This window comes from Myotis daubentonii, chromosome 5 (assembly GCF_963259705.1).
Source record: "Myotis daubentonii chromosome 5, mMyoDau2.1, whole genome shotgun sequence".
Classification (NCBI taxonomy): domain Eukaryota; kingdom Metazoa; phylum Chordata; class Mammalia; order Chiroptera; family Vespertilionidae; genus Myotis; species Myotis daubentonii.
The window spans coordinates 34,783,929-34,804,267 of NC_081844.1; the positions used below are offsets into that span (position 1 = coordinate 34,783,929).

Below are 20,339 nucleotides of genomic sequence, written 5' to 3' on the forward strand. Positions count from 1 at the left end.
CCAGGCCCACCCACGCCATGGCACCGGCTTCTGTGATGCCCCAGGGCAGACTGCATTCAGCAAGAGAAAACTTGGGTCTGACTGTGGTCCAAAGGGGCATTTGTGGATGGGAGCAGGACACACCTTGCCTGGGTGGTAGGGACAGGGCTTGCAGGCGGTGGAAAACAAGTTATTTGGGATGACACTAGGCTGTCCCTCCGGACTCCCTTCCCTTCCTGTCCTGCCCCGTCCCCCACTGCCCCCGGGTTTGATGCTCTCCCACCTCCTGGCCACAGCCCCAGGACCCCCTTCCAGGGCTTCAGGGAAGGGACAGTGGTCAGCCTGACAAGTGGTTTCTCCTCCCTCAGCCCCAAGGCCTCCCCCACCAAGCCCGGCCTTTCACAGGCAGAAAGTCCAGTTCTGGGCTGGCAGCAGGGGGGCAGGGCCGGGGGGGGGGGGGGGTGAGCTCTCTTCCCTCGGGCGGGGATGGAGCGGCTGCACAGGCCCTGCCTCCTGCCTTAGCCCACGGGAAACAGGCCCAGAGGAAGGAGGCCCAGCCCTGCTCTTCTCTCTCCCAAAGGCCCTGGTGGAGACCCCCTCCCCGCAGGGGCTGACAGACATGGTGCATTGTCAGCTGGGGCTGCCACGACAGAGTGCCACAGACCAGGGGCTTCAACAACACAGATCTATTTCTCAGTCTGGAGGCTGGAGGTCCGGCATCAAGTGCTCGCAGGGTCGGCTTCTCCTGAGGCCTCGCCTTGGCGTGCCGGTGGCTGTCTTCCCACTGGGACGCCAGTCATACTGAATCAGGACCCATCCCAACGCCCTCATTTTGACTTATTGCCTCTTTAAAGGCCCTATTGCCAAAGACAGTCGCCTTCTGATGAAATTGGGCCGCACCCAATTCGCCTCATAACGCAACCCTTCCCCAAAGTTGGCTCTGCTCTCTGGCCTGGCGCTCCACAGATCCCTCAGCCGTCTCTGGGACGCCCCTCTCCGGGACTGAGCTGCCTCTGAGCACTGCTGTCCACTAGCTGGGGTGCCCTGTGGGGAGCTCATGGTCACCACCCCATCCCCACCCCGGCTCTCACCTTACCCCCGCTCCCGCCTCACTGCTAGTGCATTTGCGTTGGAGGGTGCATTTCTGTGCTCACGTAAACGCATACGCACTTGGCAGCTCAGTGGAAAGCCTGGTTTGGGGACAGGTGCGACTCTGCCCCCCTTCCCCCCACCCTGTTCCAGGACCTCGCATGTGCATATCCGACCCCAGATCCACGCCTCCAGCCTGGCCTCTCTTCCTCCGAAACCCCGGAGCTGCTGCTCCCGTTCCCACTGGACACCAGGTCTTGGCTTCAGGGTCTGATAAGCTCCGATGCCCAGTGGCTTATTAATTTGTCACACAAACTACATCGGGGCGGGGCTCCGTGCCAGGCACTGAGCTGAGGGATGGCGCTGCAGGCAATGGTGTCCCGCGGCTCCTGCCAGGCGAGCTGGCAGCAGGGCAGATGGAAGAGCCCGCCGCCACTTCAAGCTCTAATTGTGTTCCCGTGAGACTCATGCTTCTTCTCTAACCTTGAGATCAACCCGGAGAATTAGGCAAAAGTACCCTCACCTTACTGAGGAGGAAACTCGGGGTTGTGGACCCAAAAAGGGGGGTCCTATGTGTAGGAAATAGGCCTCCGTGATCGATCTTCAGCATAGTCAACTTTTAACGGAAACGTTACTGAATTTCCCCAGGGCAAACAGCATGCAGGGAGGAGGGGAGAGGGTAAAAGAACAAAGAACTGTGTACATGAGCCAGCATCACGGTGGAAACCCCCAGGTGCCCAGGACAAAACACCTTACACCTGCCTCAACTAGACAGGGGGAGGTGGAGACAACTAGAAAAGGCCTCAGCGCCCTCCCCCACCCCTTTTCTTAAATGGCCCCATAAGAGACAGTTGGGCAATTAAAAAAAAAAAAGACCCAGGTGACATGAGGAAACTATTAACCCCATAGTACTCAGCCAATGAGGAACCGGAGGAAGGACTCTCACTCCCTAGGAATACATAGCCTGTGACCACTGCTCCGTGTGCGCCTGTTCACCCGGACACCCGTTCTTGCAAGAACGTAGTAAAAGTCTCGTTTTTTGCCACACTTCTGTCCCCAAGTCTGTTATTTGAATTCAGACAGGTGAGCATTTCTCACATGTGGAAAGCAACCTCACAGGGTGATGTGATCATAAATTCCCAACGGGGCAGGTCATGGTGGGCAGCTACGCCCCAGGCATGTAGCTTCTTTAGTGAAAGGTTGACCGTTGCCTTAAGCAAGCCCTGCCCACTGCTCCGTGCACCTTTGAAATAACCACCCTCACGAGAGCACAGAATGTTCACTATCCTGTATTCCCCTTCCTACCTTGCTCCCCCCGCCCCCCTGGCAGTCCCTCCCCATTTCAATTGCAGAGAATGAACTGCACAACTGCTACTGGGAGCATTGGAGACCTCGCTCCCTGGGATGTTGTCAGTTTGACTCTAATCAACTCGCAAAAATCCTCTGCAGGTTCGGACGTTTCTTCCGCTGACAGGCTAATCAGCAGAGCATGGATGAGGAGCCCTGGTCCATCTGCCCTGAAGACCGGGGAGGGGAGACCTCAGGTAGAGGACCATCCTGGGCAGAGAGTCCCTTGCCCTTGCCCTTGGCCACCAGCATCCTTTTCTGTCTCCCTAGAGCAGTGGGCAGCTTGGTGTTGTGGGCTGAGGAAAAATAATTATCCTTCTACCTTTCTTTTCTTTTCTTTTTTTGGCCATTATGGCATATGTGCCTTTTATTTTATTTAAATATATTTTTATTGATTTCAGAGAGGAAGGGAGGGGGAGAGAGAGAGAGAAACATCAATGATGAGAGAGAATCATTGATCGCTGCCTCCTGCACTCCCCCTACTGGGGATTGAGCCTGTGCCCTGACCGGGAATCAAACCGTGACCTGCTGGTTCATAGGTTGATGCTCAACCACTGAGCCACTCTGGCCGGACTCCTTCTACCCTTCTAAATTCTTCTTTCTGGACTCAAAATCAAATTGATCTAAGACAGAGTAACAGGAGAAAATGATGTATTTACATACAAATTTACCAAAAAAGAAAAAAAAAAGACTAAAATTTACCAAAAAGGATTTACACATATACATACAGATGAAGATTTATTACATATACATACATCCGTGAAGGAGATCAGAGAGGTGAGTGTCCATCGCAGCCCAGCATGCGATGGCCCGAGTCTCCAGCTCATCCGGGTACTCGAGGCCAGGCCCTGCCCCTGCTTCCCAGGCTAGGACCCCGCCCTCCCATCCCAGCGTTGCCGGCCAGTGAGAGCTGCATGCAGTCAGGGCCTGGAGTGGCCAGCACAGTAGCCTCTAGCCAGGCAGGGGCACCGGAGGCCCCGAGGGTGCATGGCCTGGGTGCCTGCCCCCTGCAGGCCCTGCGTCTTAGAGAAAGGCCTGCGCTGGGGCTGATCAGGCATGGCCTTGGCAGGTGCTGGCCCTGGCCAGGCAGCAGAACAAGAGGCTGAAGGTGGTGGTGGTGGTGGGAGGGTGGGGGGGCACTCGCCCTCGGACGTTGCCTGCCCGGATGGCTTTATGACCCACATGGGCGAGATGAAGCGGGTCCTCCAGGTCCTCTCGGCCCTCTCCTGCCTGCCTCTGCAGCCACCAGCCTCAGCCTCCATCCCAAATCCCAGGAAGAGGTTCCTTAGCCTTTCCTCTCAGGCCAGATTCCTCCTTCCCCCCCAGTTCCAAAATGACACTCCAATTCCTGATCCGCTAGTGATCACCCTCCCCAGAGCCCTTCCTGGGCTTGCTCAGGCCTCTTGTTAGGTCTGTGCGCCCCCTGGTGGCCATGGAGAGGATGTCCACGCCCCTCTCCTGCCGGAGCCTCCTCACTAGTACATGAATGGTAAGTCAGACCCCAAAAGCGGGGCTCACCATGACAAATCCAGAAGGATTGGCACTTAGTTGGTTTTACTTATGGGGAAGCTGAATATCAGAGAGGGCGAGTGACTTGCCTAGGGTCACAGAGCCATCAGCAACAGAGCTGGGCAGAGAGTCAGGAGTCCGACACCAGCCCTGTGCTGGGATCCTGTCCATGCAAGTCATCCAGCCCTCGGTGCCCGCAGGGGCCTGCCAGGCGTCTAGGAGCCTGCCGGGAGTGCCACATGTTCACGCCTTAGCAGGGCTCCTACTGCCACCTGACAGGTCCTGCTCCCCTGGGATAACCCCCTGTCCGCCCAGCAATTTCCTCATTTGCTCAGACTGACAATTTCCACCTCGTAGAAAATGTTCCGGTCATGGGATCAGCCGTGGCAGTAATTAACCCTGATTGCTAATGAGCGAGGACGGGCTCCAGCAATCGATTTCGCCAGCTCTGTACTCAGGTGACTGCGAAGGCTGGCATCCTCCTGGCTGACCTGCACCTGCAGCTGGATAAGCGTGGCCTGGCCTTGTCCCAGTAAGAGCCCCTCCTCCATTCCTGGGTGGGCCAGTGCTCCCAGCACCCCCTGCCCTGGCCTCAGCCAGACACTCAGGATCTGGCCGGTTCAGTGACCTTTACATGGGAATAGAAACAGGCCAGGGACGAGCTAAGCGTTCAAGAACAGCCTTGCACAGGGGTGGGAAACCATGGCTTAAGCTCCCCATGGGTTTCGCCTGCAGGGGCTCATCTGCACCACGGGCCACGTGGCCTGTGGTCACTGGAGTGTCACGGCTGAGCACGGGCGGCCGATGCATCCTGGCTTCACCACTGTTGTCCGTGTGGCCCGGGGCAAGTCTCTCCCCCCCTGGCTACGGCAGTTTGCCCCCCTGGAATATGGGGGTGAGCACGACAACCGTGCACGCGGGGTGCTTAGGAGAGTGTACACAGTGCTCTGTGAGTGTTTGTAATGGGCTTGGGGCGTGAGACAGGCCCTTTGCAGAGCCCTCACCCTGTGCTGTCAGATGTCAGCACTGCCGGGGGTTGGGCGTCACGGGTCAGTGTGTCCTGCCACCCAGGCGTGCAGCTCTCCTCCGAGCACCAGCTCTGAGGAAGAGACACAGAGCAAACGCTGTGGATGGAGCTGGGTCCCCTGTGGTCCAGGCTCAGAGATCAAAACCAAACCGTCCCAAAGCAGTTTCTAAGGGATTCCCTTCGTTTTGTCGAGCACCATGAGAGAATTGCTATCTAGACCTTGAAACCTGGCCTTGTTTCTCATCAGCAGGGAACACGCATGTTGGCTGCTCTTGTCCCCCCTTCCCCTCCCCCTCCCTCTTTCTACCACAAACGTCTCAGAGAATCGCCAGGCAAGACAGGGGCAACCTGAGGGATGGGTGAGCGGGAGGGGAAAGACGGAGCCCTGTGTTCATCAGCCCCGCTCCCGTAGGTAAGAGCTGTTGCAGCCGAAGCATGATCCATTGTATGGGACCTGGTCCCCAGGTGCTCAGAGCCCCCCTCCGCCCCCCCCCCCCCCGCCATGGATGTGTCATTACCCCCCTCAGAGCTGGCTTCACTGCCCAAGAGAGCCCAGTGGGAATTGGGGGTGAAGGACAACACAATGATCCCCACCCCCAAGATCTGGCCACAGTCCTGGTCCACTATCCAGGGCTGATCTCACACGGATTGCCTCGGTTTCTCAAAATGATGAGCAGAGGATGGAAATAACTCCGAGTGGCAGAAATCAAAATGCACGCGGGATTTCCTGGCCCCGTCTCCAGGGAAGCGCAGCCCAGCAGACTGGCCTTTGGGCAGCAGTGGGAGACCCCACTGTGTGTGTGACACATTACGCCCAGGGCAGGGAGCAAGGGTGGGGACCGGCGTCTCTCGTATCCACTGTGCGCCGGGCGCTTAGCTGGGTGCTGCGCACACTCTCTGAGAGAGTCCTCATCCTCACTTCACAGATGAGGAAGCGGAGAGGTTAAAGAACACGCCCCCGGTCACACAGCTAGTGAACCAGTGCCCGGCCTTTGTTCAGTGCCGGGCCCTGCGGACCCTTTTCACTGGCCATCTCCCGCTCACTGCTCTGGATCTTACACAAAATCCCGTTGTTCTCAAAAACCGTTCTGACGCCCTCCCCCCACAGAGGGCCGCCGTGGCCTGTTTCTGCCAGTGTGTCCTCTCTGGTCCCGGTCACGGTGAATCAGGATTAGTTCAGCTTCATCTGTTCCCTCAGCCTGAGCACCCAGCCACCGACGGTACATGTCAAAGGCAATTTCCATCCAATTTAGCAGGTGGCGGGGTGTGGAGAAGGGCTTAAACGGGCCGTGAGACAGGCGTCCTCTGGAAGCGGGGCCAAGGGGCGGGAGACTGGGGCTAAACGTCTGTTCCAGCAGCGTCCTACTCTTCGGAGAAACCCAGAGGTTTCTGGTTGGGGTGGCTAAGGAGGAGAAGCGGGCTCCTGAGGCAGGTGGGTCCCCGACGAGAGGGTGGACTCAGCTTGGCAGACATGGTGCCCAGGAAGAGCAACCGGCAGGGAGAGGCTGCAGGGGACCCTGGTCCCCGGGGCTGCGAGTTGGGACAGCAGAGCCGGTCCTCCCCCAGACGCACACACACTCCCCCTTTGCCTTCCCCGGGCTCCGCCCAGGGCCTCTCGCTCTTGGGAGCCCGGTCTCAGCTTAGACCTGCTCCAGGCCAGGACAGCTTGCTGCATCCTGACAGTGAGGCCCTCAGATGAGCAAGGCAGCCAAGCGGGGGCAAGCCACTGGGTCCCCTGGAGCCTCGCGTGGTGGGCGGTCCCCCTCCCGGCTGAGGGCTGATGCCACTCAGACATAGCCTCCCTGTCCCTACGCCTCCTTTCTCCCTTCCCAAGGCTGAGACTCGCCCCAGGCTGTGACCGTAGACCCAGCTGTGGAAGTCCCGTGGCCAGATGACAGCGACCTTCCGGGAACAGGCGCTACAAGGACACACAGGAAAGTGAGGACTTCCTCCACAGTGGACGGGAAATGCCCACCGGGGTCCTCAAGTGGCTCTTCTCCCACTGCCAGGTGGTGGCGCTCACCCTGCTGTGGCGACGGGACCATCCCGGGATCTCCAAGTCCAGCAATGCAGGGGCGTGCCAGGCCGCGGGGTGCACCTGGGCTGCCCGTCGCCCTCACGTCACCTTGCAGTGTGTGCCCCAGTCCCACTTGCAGGAGGCCTCCTTCCCTCCGCCCTGAGAGAGGTTCTGGGCCTTGCCTGCCACCACTCAGCCCCTGTGAAGTGATCAGGAATGCCCCAGGGAAGGGGGCCACCCCCCCACCCCACCCCCGGGAGGCATGAGAAGCGGCTGCTGAGGGGAAAGCGTTCTCTAAGCCATAGTAACTTTCAAATTCAGAAGGGTCCCCTGCAAGGAAGATCTTACCTGCAGGTCTCCGGTTCCTAAAACGAAGCCAAGGGCAGGCGCTACTCCGAGGATGGAGAGTGTGCGCTGGAGAAACAGCGGCGAGGACCCTGATGCCAAGAGGCCTTGAGGAACCCATGCACGAAAGGGGAAAACTGCAAGCCAGCGTCTGAGCCACGTTCCGTGAAGCACAGAGCCTGGCTGATCGTAGTTTACACTGGCTTTATTCCCACATGGCAGGGCTGCTCCGAGGTCAAGAAAGGCCCAGAAATTTCCAGAAAATTCCAAAACAGGATGATTAAAACTTTGGTTTGTCTTCATTTCTGATACCCACGAAAGAAGGCCCTCTCACGCAGAGTGAGAGGATGCCGTGCTGTGCTCCAGAAAACAGCAGGGTGTCGTTTTACAGACAAATCCCTCCTGCTCTCGGGGCAGGTGAGCAGGCGACGGGACACAGGCTGGCGTTTGGAGCACGAGCACCCTTTGATGAGGTCAGTGCATCTCTGTGACGTCAGACACGTGAACATGGACAGGCTGGGGGCAACCGTGGACCATGAGTGAGCCCTCAGGGGTGGGGGTGGGCAAGAGGAGCCGGGCAAACTGTAGTGTTGCCCACCCCGCACTGAGCAATGCCATAAGCTAGGAGGATTCTGACGGAGGGCCTGAGACTCTCTCAGAGGCAAACGCATTTCATGATTAACCTCATAAATTTGATCCACGTGGTCTGGCATTTACGCTATCAACTTGGCTGATTTGATAACCATCCGTTCTATTAATAAACCCTGCAGAACTAGGCCCTTTTCAAGTTGCTGTGGGATTATTGAATGCTTGCTGGGTTTGCCACGCTGTTCTGCTACAGGTGGAAAATAGCAGGCAAATGCTGGGTCTACATAGGATACTGAGATGGGAGGCTCTGGGCACCTACAGGGTGGCATTGAGAGCCCGTGGAGGGCGGAATCAGACCCGGGTTCAGTCCCAACTGTGCCACTTACGGGCTGCATGCCTAAGTGGTCCCTATTATTTCCTCAACCTCACTCTCACTTCCCTCTCCCTGGTCTAGTTCACGTCTGAACTTTATGCTTCATTGTGAATAAGAGTTCCTGGAATGCGTTCATTACAGAGTTTTAACCCATTTGGTGGCGCACACTTGAAACCATTTTAGTCATTCTGACCACTGTTCCCATCACTGGATAACATCTTGAGCAGATTGTTTTACTCCTGAAAATGTCGCAGTGAATAAACAATCTGCTTACTTTGGACTGCCGATCTCATGTCCAAACAAAGCTCTTCCCTCCCCCATCAGAGGAGGCGGGTGGAGGAGGTGAGTAGCATACACTCCACCCTCACGCCCCCTCCTGTTCTGAGGCCCCCAGAGCAGAGTAGGAAAGGGGCCTGGGCGGACTCTGGACCCCTCCCGGCCTTCTCTCTCTCTCTCTCTCTCTCTCTCTCTCTCTCTCTCTCTCTCTCTCTCTTGCTTTTGTCAAGCTCTTCTAAGGTTATCTGAGGTAGCAGGTGTCTTGCTTGGTCTGGTGACTTAGGTCTCCTCCAGACCGGACGGTGGTTCCTCAGACAGGCCTTGACCTTCACTCGGCACCCTCACAGAGCGGCCCCGTGTCCTCGGACTGCCATCAGTCCGAGCCTCCAGCCCCCCGTGGTGGGACAAAGGTGCTGCCCTATGATGAGCATTTTCTTTTTCTTTTTTGAATTGAGACCATTTTAATTTATTACACTTATAACCACGAATGATAAACTGCACAGCTTCTTAACATTTTACACCGTAACCCTATGCACTGAAACATTTTACCTGACCAGGTAACACACATGTATTCTTTAAACAGAAGTATTGGGGGGGAATGTGTTCACACCTTGGAAATGTCATACGTTTAAAGTCTTGCTTAGAAAGTCCTCTGTTCAAGTGGCGATATGACTGTCTTCTGAAAACTGATGTTTACACCCAAGTGTCTTACAATACATTTGCCCAGATGAGGGCTGCAAGGTAAAAGCCGGTTCTGAGAGGATCCAGATCCCAATTTGACAAATACGACACACCTGCTTGTTTACTTGATTGTTTTGTTCTCGGCAGCCCTCTCCCCTCCTCCCTTTTATTTTTTTAAAATTGTATTTTTCAAGTACAGTTTACAATCAACATTATTCTGTATTAGTTTCAGGCATACAGCGTGATATTTCCAGGACCCACCTGGCACCTAACACCATTATTACAGTATGGTTGACCATATCCCCTACACTGTACTGTGCGTCAGTCCTGGCAGTTTGCATCTGTGATCACCGTCTAACCCCAGTGGGGACGATGTCAAAAGCCTAATCGGAGGCCCTTTGGGCAAGTGAAGTCTGAGCCAAATGGCCCTTCCATCGCCCCCACCCCGCCACTGGGTGGTGAGCTCTGCATACACACACACACACACACACACACACACACACACACACACACGCCTCCGGGCTCCCGCCCTGCCCCCATCCCCTCTGCTTCCCAGGGAAGGCAGGCAGCCAGAGGCCCTTTCTCAGGACCGAGGGCTCGGTGCTTTCCCCTCCAGTCCTTCCTGGGCACAGACACTTTCCTAATGAAGGTCCTTCCAGAAAGCCTTGTAACCTGAGGGATGAACAACGCCCGCGTTGAGGGCAGCTGTGGGGACTTAACGGGATGACAGGAAGCCATTGGCCCAGGAGTTCACTTGGGTTGGCTCACGGCTGCTGGTTACAGTTACGCAAGCTGCACCCTGCACAGCTCCGGGGCCATTTTCACCCTCAGAGATGCATATCTCAATACACCTTCTGGCAGAGCCCAGTCATGTGTCCACATAGGGACTCACCCCAGGGTTGGTGCCACCCTGGCAGATGCCAGGCCCTCTTTTCTAAAATATCAAGGCCTGCTCCCACTTTGCCGTGAGAATCCTAGAAGCCAGCAACCAAGGGCTCATGATGCACAGTCCCCCGCCAGGAGTACCCCAATTTTGTCCCCCTGCTTTCGTGACCTCATGTCCTGCCTCAATCCTTCTACTGCCTCAGGCTGGGACTTCTGTCAGGGCCGGAGGGACATCCAAAGACCCTCAAACCAGGCCCCTGTGCCAAGGGGACAGAGGATGAAGAGGAGGCCCCAGGGATCCTTGGAGTCAGCTTTGGGCTCTGTCTTTTCAGGTGCTAGTCTAAGCAGTTCATAAAAACGAGCAACAGGCGGATATATAATGACTGGCAGAATCTAGCAGCATAACAACGGAAAACAGAAAATAATTTTGGAAACATGATGTATGACAATCTACACTAATAAAAGACAAAGATGCTAATTGACCGTACCTTCGCTATGCCCTAAGCCATGCCCACCAGCCGATCAGAGTGACTATATGAAAATTAACCAAGATGACGGCCGGCAACCATGGAGCTGGAGCAAGCAGGAGGCTTGGTTGCCCGGGTAATGGAGGAAGCCAAGCTTCCCGCCAGCCCTGAGCTGGCTGTGACCTCTGCTAAAGGCAACAACGTTTCAATTATAGAATCTAAACAAATCCCAGATACCTGCTTCCAGCCAGCCTCCACTGGGAGCTTGGGTGGCTGGGGGTTGTGGCCAGCCTGCAAACAGCCATCAGCTCCCTCACCTAGGATGGCCAGGAACCCCAGTGGGGACTCCCACACTGAAGGGGCTGTGGCCAGCCTGCAAACAGCCATTAGCCTCTCACCCAGGCTGTCCAGGCACCCCAGTGGAGATCCCCACCCTGAAGGGGCTGTGGCCAGCCTGCAAACTGCCATCAGCCCCTCACCCAGGATGGCCAGGCACTCCTATATAATGAAAGGGTAATATGCAAATTGACCCTAACAGCAGAACAACTGGGAATGACTGGTCACTATGACACACACTGACCACCAGGGGGCAGATGCTCAATGCAGGAGCTGCCCCCTGGTGGTCAGCGCCCTCCTATAGGGGGAGCTCTGCTCAGCCACAAGCCAGGCTGATGGCTGCCAGTACAGCGGTGGTAGTGGGAGTCTCTCCCGCCTCCTCAGCAGCGCTAAGGATGTCCGACTGCAACTTAGGCCTACTCCCCGCTGGCAAGTGGACATCCCCCGAGGGCTGCCAGGCTGCCAAAGGGATGTCTGACTTCCAGCTTAGGCCCTTTTCCCCAGGGAGTGGGCCTAAGACAGCAGGTGGTCATCCCCCGAAGGGTCCCAGACTGCAAGAGGGCGCAGGTCGGGCTGAGGGACGCCCCTGAGTGCACAAAATTTTGTGCACCAGGCCTCTAGTGTAATATATAATTTATAATTACTGTCATTTTAACAAATGCCTTCTGAACCTATAACCCATATATATATATACAAAATTGTATACACACTTTGAATGATTATAGTTACTGTTTATTAACATCCAGTTCATTTTCAAAATTTAGAAGAACCTATAGAAATAAATAGCTTTTGTGGTCAATGCCTGTTTTCCAACTGATGACTGTTCTGGTCCAGGCTGTGCTGGTATCGCAAAGCAATGGAATCGCAACATCAAGAATCATTTCGTTCGGTATTTGTGTACCTTCAATTCATCAAGTGTTGCTGGTTTTGTACCGTAATCTTTATCTTTTAAGTACACCCATTAAAAAAAAGGTTTAGTGGCACTTTAGAATAAATTTTCTTTGTTCAAAGCTTAGTCTGACTTCACCCATTATTTCTTCACCCATTATTTCAAATCAATTAAACCTGAAAAGGAGTGAAAATCAAGTGTGTTATCACTGTTAAAGCTCTGCTCTAGGCCCTAGAGTCTAAGCTAGGGGGTCTGTGGCTCATCTCAGGGGCAACTGGATTCAGACACCCCCATATTTGGAAAAGCAACCTTCACATTTCATTTCTGCGTGAAAAAAAGTGGAGGGTAAGGGAGGGAAGGTGAGGGTTCCATATTCACCAACACTCAAATTCTTATCAACCAAGAAAGAATATCCTACTTTTTTAGACTTCTTTCTTAAATATATACATTTAAGTAAATCATACTAACTTTGCTCTGTATTTCCTTGATAAGAATACTAAAATACTAGCTTCTTTGGACATAAGCTAAGGTTTAGAGTTTGTTGTTTGTGTGTGACAGAGGTGCTTATAATTTAAAAGAGAGATAAGGGATGGTGACCTAAAATTATTATGGCTATTAATTTACATGTGGCCTTTGCTACAAAACTGAGATGCAGCCAGATTTTTTCCCATTTGAAGTATACATCTGATAAAAAGAATTCTATGCTCAGAGTGCAGCTGACCCTTGAATGATGTGGAGGTTAGGAGCGCCAATCTCCACGAAGTCGAAGATCATGCATCTTACTATTCATGAATGGAAGGCTTGCTGATTTATCTTGAGATAGACTCCATGGTTGATCAGGGCCATCTGCTGGCTGCATAGGGTACTGCAGCTCAGCTGTATTTCAGACTGAGTAGTGAATTCCCCAGGAAAAACCCCAAGAGGAGAAATCCCTGTGGCCGAGTTTGTATGGACGGATGGTGGGCAAACAATGCCTCAGTCAAGGAGGTACCACAGGGGTTCCAAGATCTTAGAACTAATATGAAACTGCCTCAATTTTGTCTTTTAGGGAGCACAGTTTCCATAAGAAAAATATCAGTTATGTGTTAAAATACTAGCTATGTGTTATTATTACCCATTCTTCACACGAATTTTCAATGTATTCCCTCAGGAGATTTCCCTCACCCCAATCAGGATACGTCAACAGTTCTATAATGGGATGGAAAAGGTTCACTTTCAGAAATTTCTCTTCGTTGGCTGTCGGAACACACCCCTCTTCCTAAAAGAAAGCAATCTGCCAGGGTGGTGTGCCTCAACGGTTGGGCATCGACCTATGAGCCAGGAGGTTGCAGTTCCATTCCTAGTCAGGGCACATGCCAAGGCTGCAGGCTCCATCCCCAGTAGGGGGCGTGCAGGAGGCAACCGATCAATGATTCTCTCTCATCACTGATGTTTCTATCTCTCTCTCCCCCTCTCCCTTCCTCTCTGAAATCAATTATACACACACACACACACACACACACACACACTAGAGGCCTGGTGCACAAAAATTTGTGCACTCAGGGGGGGTCCCTCAGCTGGCCTGTGCCCTCTCGCAGTCTGGGACCCCTCAGGGGATGACCACCTGCTGGCTTAGTGCCGCCCCCCGGGGGCTCGGGCCTAAGCTGGCAGTCAGACATCCCTCTGGCAGCTCGGGATGTCCACTTGCCAGCGGGGAGCAGACCTAAGCTGCAGTCGGACATCCTTAGCGCTGCTGAGGAGGCGGGAGAGGCTCCCACCACCACCTCTGTGCTGGCAGCCATCAGCCTGACTGTGGCTGAGCAGAGCTCCCAATGTGGGAGCGCACTGACCACCAGGGGGAAGCTCCTGTATTGAGCATCTGCTCCCTGGTGGTCAGTGTGTGTCATAGTGACCAGTCATTCCTTGTTGTTCTGCTGTCAATTTGCATATTACCCTTTTATTATATAGGATAGAGGCCTGGTACATGGGTAAGGGCTGGCTGGTTTGCCTTGAAGGGTGTCCCGGATCAGGATGGGGGTCCTGCTAGGGTGACTGGCCAGCCTGGGTGAGGGGCTGAGGGCAATTTTCAGGCCAGCTGCACCCCCTTCAGGGTGGGGGTCCCCACTGGGGTACCTGGCCAGCCTGGGTGAGGGGCTGATGGCTGTTTGCAGGATGGTCAGGACCCCCAGTGGGGATCCTCATCCCATGGGGGTGTGACCAACCTGGGTGAGGGGCTGAGGGCCGTTTTCAGGCTGGCCACACCCCCTTCAGGGTGGGGGTCCCTACTGGGGTGCCTGGCCAGCCTGGGTGAGGGGCTGAGGGCCGTTTTCAGGCTGGCCACACCCCCTGGTGACCCAAGCTCCCAGACTTTTCTTTTCTGGGATTTATTTATCTTCTATGATTGAAACTTTGTAGCCTTGAGCGGAGCCCAGTGCTGGCCAGGGCAGGTGGGAAGCTTGGCTTCCTCCATCACCTGGGGCAACCCAAGCCTCCTGCTCGCTCCAGCTCTGTGGCTGCCACCATCTTTGTGACAGAGTGGTGGAGTGATGGCTAATTTGCATATTACTGTTTTATTGGAGAATATATATATATATATATATATATATATATATATATATATATAGAGAGAGAGAGAGAGAGAGAGAGAGAGAGAGAGAGAGAGAGGAACCCTTCCATTGGGTCAACTTCATCATCACACTCCTTTTATTCTCAGCTCTATGATACCTCCATACTATTTTAGCCACTGATTTTTCTTTTCTACTTCTTCCTCTTTTTTATTTTCTATAACAAAATGAAGGTGTGTGGGAGGATAGGAAAAAAAATAAAAACAGCAAAAGAAGAGGACACTCCAGAGCATACAGGCAGCTTTATTGAGTTAGTGGCATGCAGGGAAGTTCCTCCCCATCAGCAGGAGCAGGCATTAGAGTGCGGGGTCAGGAGGGCCCGAGGCTGGGGTCTGGTCACTTGGTGACATGCAGAGTTCTCCTCTGGGGGCCTGGGAGTTCTCTCAGGGGCAACAGGATTCAGACACCCCCATACCTGGAAAAGCAACCTTCACATTTCATTTCTCCCTGAAAAAAAAAAAATGGAGGCGGGGGAGAAAGTGAGGGCTCCGTATTCACCGACACTCAAATTCTTACCAAACAAGAAAGAGCTCCCTCCGGAGGAAAACTACGGGTCTCGATGGTCCTGGCCTCCTGTCGGTACTCTGGCCGTCGTTCCCAGACCGGGTACTCGGCCTTTGGGGCTCCCAGGGACCGGGGGGCCCGGAAGGACCGTGGCTGAGCCCTGCACACTCACCGGGTACTCTGGCGGTATTCCTGCAGCGCTTTCTCAGCCACGGTCTCCATGAACCTAGGACTGTGCATGGAGACTTCTTCCGGGACAGTCACGGTGATGGGGTCAGAATCAAAGAGCGTCAGAATCACCTTCGTGAAACCGGAGGGAACGCTGGAGTCGGAACCGCGGGACGCCACCTGGGCAGAGGGAGGGTGGGAGAAGGGCTGAGACACCGCCAAACTCCACCCGTTTTGCAACAAAAGTCAGGCCTAAATCTGGACCGCTGACGCCCTTGCCTCTGACTAATCGGGACACGCGTACACCTCACTGGAAAGCAATGCCGCTGTTCAGAGGCACTTGGCAGGTGTAAATGGCACCGCAAAGGACCAGCCTGGGGGAGCCCCATGAGTGGAAGATGATTTCCAAGCCACCGTATTTCCTTTGGGCAGCCATTGGCCTGGCTGAGGTAGAAAAGGAATCAGGGAAAGAAACTAGAACCCTGGCTGGTTTGGCTCAGTGGATAGAGCGTTGACCTGCGGACTGAAGGGTCCCGGGTTTGATTCCGGTCAAGGGCACATGCCCGGGTTGTGGGCTCGATCCCCAGTGGGGGGTGTGCAGGAGGGAGCTGATCAATGATTCTCTCTCATCATTTATGTTTCGCTCTCTTGCTCTCCTCCCTTCCTCTCTGAAATCAGTAAAAATATGTATTAAAAAAAAAAAAAGAAAATAGAAAGGTTCCCAGTGCTGGAGGGGAGCTTTTCATCATGGACACAGGAGGCTGCCCCAATTCACGAGCGCCCAGCCTACACACCAGAAGGGGCGGCTTCATGGAAAGAGCACAGGGTCCCAGCCAAGCAGACAGGCTCCGTCACCCAGGCGAGGCACCTGTCAGCCATCTGGCCTTGACCGAGCTCTCGAACCTCTCTCACTCTCCTCATCCATAAAACGGGGTCATGACATTGCACCTCTGGGCGATGAGGCTCCCAGGTGATGATGCACATAAAGGTCATATGTTTCCGGCCGCAGGACAAACACTCAATGGAAAGCTTAAGTCTTCATCCCGTTTCACCCCCAGGGAGGGCCACATCCTCCTCTCCGGGCCGCACCTTGGGGCCCAGCTGTCGGAGAGACTCACCGTGGTGACGTGGAGGGAGTACCGGTCCTCCCTCTGGGTGAGGTTGGCCAGCTGGGACACCCAGTTGAACTGCTCGTTGAGCTGCTTGAGCAGAGCGGAGGTGTTGAGCATCTTCTGCTGGTAGGACCGCAGCAGCTCGTCGTACTGCCTGGCCAACTTCTCCGCCAGCTCCAGGGAGCTGTTCAGCTCCTCACGCAGCAGGTTCTGCGCGGGGTTGCTGCCCGAGCAGTCTGCCCCGAGACCAGACGGAAAACACAACAGGGCCGCCACGTGAAGGGAAAGTCAAACAGGGAAGAAACGGGATGGAAATCAGTTCACGGAGCCAGGACCTAAAGCAGAGCCGGTTGCCGGTCCCCAAACCGTCTGTCATCAGCCCGTGACAACATAAAGAGGTCGCCCCAGAATGTAGCCCAGCAGGTGGCTTCCTTCATGGAGAAAGCCTCGTCCTGGAAAACTGTCGGTTGGACCACACAGCGTGCTTAGTGACATCGCCGGAGGCTGGGGGCGAGCGCAGCTGACCACACTCGGCGAAGCCTGGACCTCAGTGCTCCGGGCGCTCAGATCTAGGGCCACTCTGCTGTCCCCGTCCCCCCATGAGTCAATTCCGGAGATGTGGGGGTGTCATGTGGAGCTACCGTTTGTGTGGCACCCACCACGTACCAGATACCACATAAGTGCTTAGGATGTCCGTTATCTGTAACAATCAGGTGTATTCTAAGAGCCACCAATAATGAATTTTTATTTTTTACCAAAAATGAAATGGAGACCCACACGTGCCTGAAGTTACAGAAGAAACAATCTGGGGGACCAGAATTGAACCCAGGGCTTTTAACTCCTAATCTTAGGCTCCTCCTATTCGGAGTCTGTGGTCTGGAAAATTCTCCAAGCTTGTCTTTTGGCCGTAGCTGCAGAGTTGGAAATTCTGCCCCAAGACTTCATTTAGCAGAAGAGCAGCTGGTGGCTGGGGTCCTGGCTTCCCACCCACCCACGTGGCTGGTCACCAAGTTCACCGGTGGAGCAGGGAAGATAGAGTTCATTCTTTTTGGTGCCTGAGCCAGCGCCCACTGCAGGGTGCCAGATTGATAAGAGTTGGCAACTCCCCGCTATCTCTAAAAACTACTCTTTTTTTCTCTCCTTACATTTTAAAAAAATATTCCAAGGGGAGCACATCAAACCCAAACGAGTCAGGGGAAAGGAGATCTTTTCACACTAAAGAATGGTGATCATTTCTATTAAATGATTATATGTAATCCTTTTCATCAAATGATTGTATTGAATGTAATCATTGGTATTACAATCAAATAAATGTTAGGTGGGGCAAGAAACAGAATTAGGAACAAGAAGCCAGGTTGGAAAAGATAGATAATAAATAACCTTAACTCTTTTACCAGGAAATAATTTAAAGACCAGAAAAGTCATTGAGAACAGCGACTCAGTCTAGAGAGGGTGGGGACTGACAGGAGGGAGGTAGCTACTGGCATCTAGTGGTTAGAGGCCAGGGATGCTGCTAAACCTCCTACAGGGCACAAGACAGCCCCCAACGACAAAGAATGATCTGGACAAAAATGGCAATAGTGAAAAAGTTGAGAAATCCCAGTCTGGGGTTCCTGGGCAATGCCTCCTTAGATATTTGCAAGAACCTTAAATAAGAGGCCATCAGTGTCCCTCAGTGTAGAAAAGACGGTGGCTGTGTAGGTAAGCTGTGATCAGTGACCATGCAGGTCAGTGCCAGGGGTGCCAACCTGAGCCTAGGCAGCTGTGTGTCTTTTCTTCTGGCCTTAACATGACTAACTTTCTGGTGGTGAGGTGCCATGTCATTTATGCTATTCTAACGATGATATTGTGTGGGAACAGGCCAAGAGACGTGGGTATTCATCCATCAGTTTCCTATGACACTTGTATTTATTTTGCAGTGGCTCCTAAAATGACAGGAATGGGGCTAGAATATTTAACCAGACTCTGAAGGGCTGCCCTGGCAAACACACACATATTAAATAAGAGCAAGGCCACCACATTGATCCTTTATTTACAAGGGAAACCATTAACTCTTGCTGAGCACACACTATTGCGGGCCAAAAAGTTTCTAGATGCTTTTAGAGCTGTTATCTCAAAGCAGGAAGAAACTAGCCACTCTCCAGATCTGATAAAGCCGAAGGGGAATGATTTCCTTTGCCTCGGAGATCAACCCACCAGAGGCAATGGGACCACCATCACTGACCCACGGGTGGGTAAGGGACCACTATCATTGACCCAGGGGTGCTGAAGACAGACCCCAAAGTGCTGGTTAAGAGCACATCCAAACACGAAGGTCCCCCGCATGGGATGTCCTGTAATTTTACTTAACTTTTCTTTGACTGAGTTTCTACCTCTGTAAGATAGGGCCATTCATTGTACCCAACTCAGGGTCATTTTGAGGAAATTAGTAACTGTTTGCAAAGTGGTTAGAACAGAACCTGACACATGGTAGGTGTTTGCTAAACCGAAAACATACTATTTAAAATGTCACCATCTGCAGGAAAAAACGAGGATGTCTACTATGCTTGGCCCTTGGGGAAAGAATGATGGGGAAATCAAAGATGATGGCTTTTCCAAAAAGCGTAACAGCCCCTCCCACGACCTCCTGTTGGCCATGTGCTGGATGACTTGGTGGGCACTTTATATAATAGTATGTTATCCAATTCCCGATTTCAGGGGCAACTCTGCCTCCTAACCCTTGTCTACAGATAGGGGCCCAGGCGGAAGAAGGCAAACAGCCTCCCCTGGTGCCACAGCCAGAGAGCAGCAGAGCTGAAACTCGAACTCCCTTCATCTGACCAATAAAGGCAGCCCCGCTGAGGTACCAGGTGCAAGGCTCCCAGACTTACCCACTGACAAGATCTCCTGGCACTTGGCACACTGGTCCTTCATCTTCAGGCACCCCGTAGAGTTGTGACGTATCTCCTTGCATATGGTGCGGTTATCGTTGTTTTCTGGAGACACACAGGGGGAGAGGGAGTCATGCTGAAGAACCATACAGAGCAATACAGTGATGGGCCGCCCCACTGTCCCTGACCCCTTCGACACTACTGCTTGGCCCTTTGAGCTGGTTCTGCAGGCGGAGCAGGTTGGAGTTGGCCTGCAGATACAGGCCTCTGATCAGGGATCCCTGCAGAAGGACAAGGAGGTAGTTCCCAGGGTTTCCCCAGCTAGGTATGCCCCCCCACCCCCGCCACCATCTCCCTCTCTTGCCTCAATACTCCCCTATTTGTACTTCTCTTTGGCATCATAACCCATCTTGCTCTGCGTTTAACTGACTCATTTCTCACCCCCTAGTGAGTCAGCAAGTCCTTTGAAGGCCGGAATGGGATCCTCCTTTCAGACTCCTTATAACACAGAACTCCCCCCATTATGGATACGCAGTAGATGCTGGTTCGATTCAACACCCTCTTCTATTTCCACATCATTTGAAGCCAAACCTGGTGCCAAACTATAGCCTTTAGGAGATGGTGTAGGCCCGTGGTCGGCAAACTGCGGCTCGCGAGCCACATGCGGCTCTTTGGCCCCTTGAGTGTGGCTCTTCCTAAACCTTAGGAGTACCCTAATTAAGTTAATAACAATGTACCTACCTATATAGTTTAAGTTTTTAAAAATCTGGCTCTCAAAAGAAATTTCAATCATTGTACTGTTGATATTTGGCTCTGTTGACTAATGAGTTTGCCGACCATTGGTGTAGGCCAACCAATAGCTATTGGTTCAATGAAGGAAATAATTTCTGAAAGTATTGGCTTTTCATGTCCATATTAGACTTCATTCAAAAAATATTAATTATGTGCCCATTCTCTACCAGACCCTAAGGTTATAGCCATGAACAGCTTTCTTAAGACTAAGTAATTTGTCGCCAATATATACATGGCATCCACAGACAACCACCTGGGTTCCCAAGAGAAAGGGGTCTGGTTCTCTAGAGGCAGGAGTCAATCCGATGCCCAATAGTTGCTGGAAGGGGCATGGTAAACTCCAAGCCCTGCAGAGCTAGATCTGACCAGGTCCTATTTTACCAGCTGCAAAACTTTGGATACAACCCTCCATCTCTCTGTCGCTGTTTTCTCCTCCTTAAATGGGGTTAATATCACCTTTACAGGGGTGCTGGGAGGGAAAT

General features: G+C 53.3%; 1 protein-coding gene across 4 annotated transcripts in view; it reads right to left on the bottom strand.

The window, feature by feature from the left end:
- Nucleotides 1-14,634: 14,634 nt before the first annotated feature.
- CLU (clusterin) overlaps nucleotides 14,635-20,339 on the bottom strand; it is a 28,983-nt gene continuing 23,278 nt past the window's right edge. For all 4 annotated transcript variants that reach the window (XM_059697548.1, XM_059697551.1, XM_059697549.1 and 1 more), the window contains exons 6-9: nucleotides 19,066-19,170; nucleotides 16,202-16,431; nucleotides 15,088-15,263; nucleotides 14,635-14,858 (exon numbers count right to left, since the gene is read on the bottom strand). In XM_059697548.1, coding sequence (XP_059553531.1) covers nucleotides 14,849-14,858; nucleotides 15,088-15,263; nucleotides 16,202-16,431; nucleotides 19,066-19,170 — 521 coding nt within the window. In that variant the 3' untranslated portion in view covers nucleotides 14,635-14,848. The remainder of the gene's footprint in view (nucleotides 14,859-15,087; nucleotides 15,264-16,201; nucleotides 16,432-19,065; nucleotides 19,171-20,339) is intronic.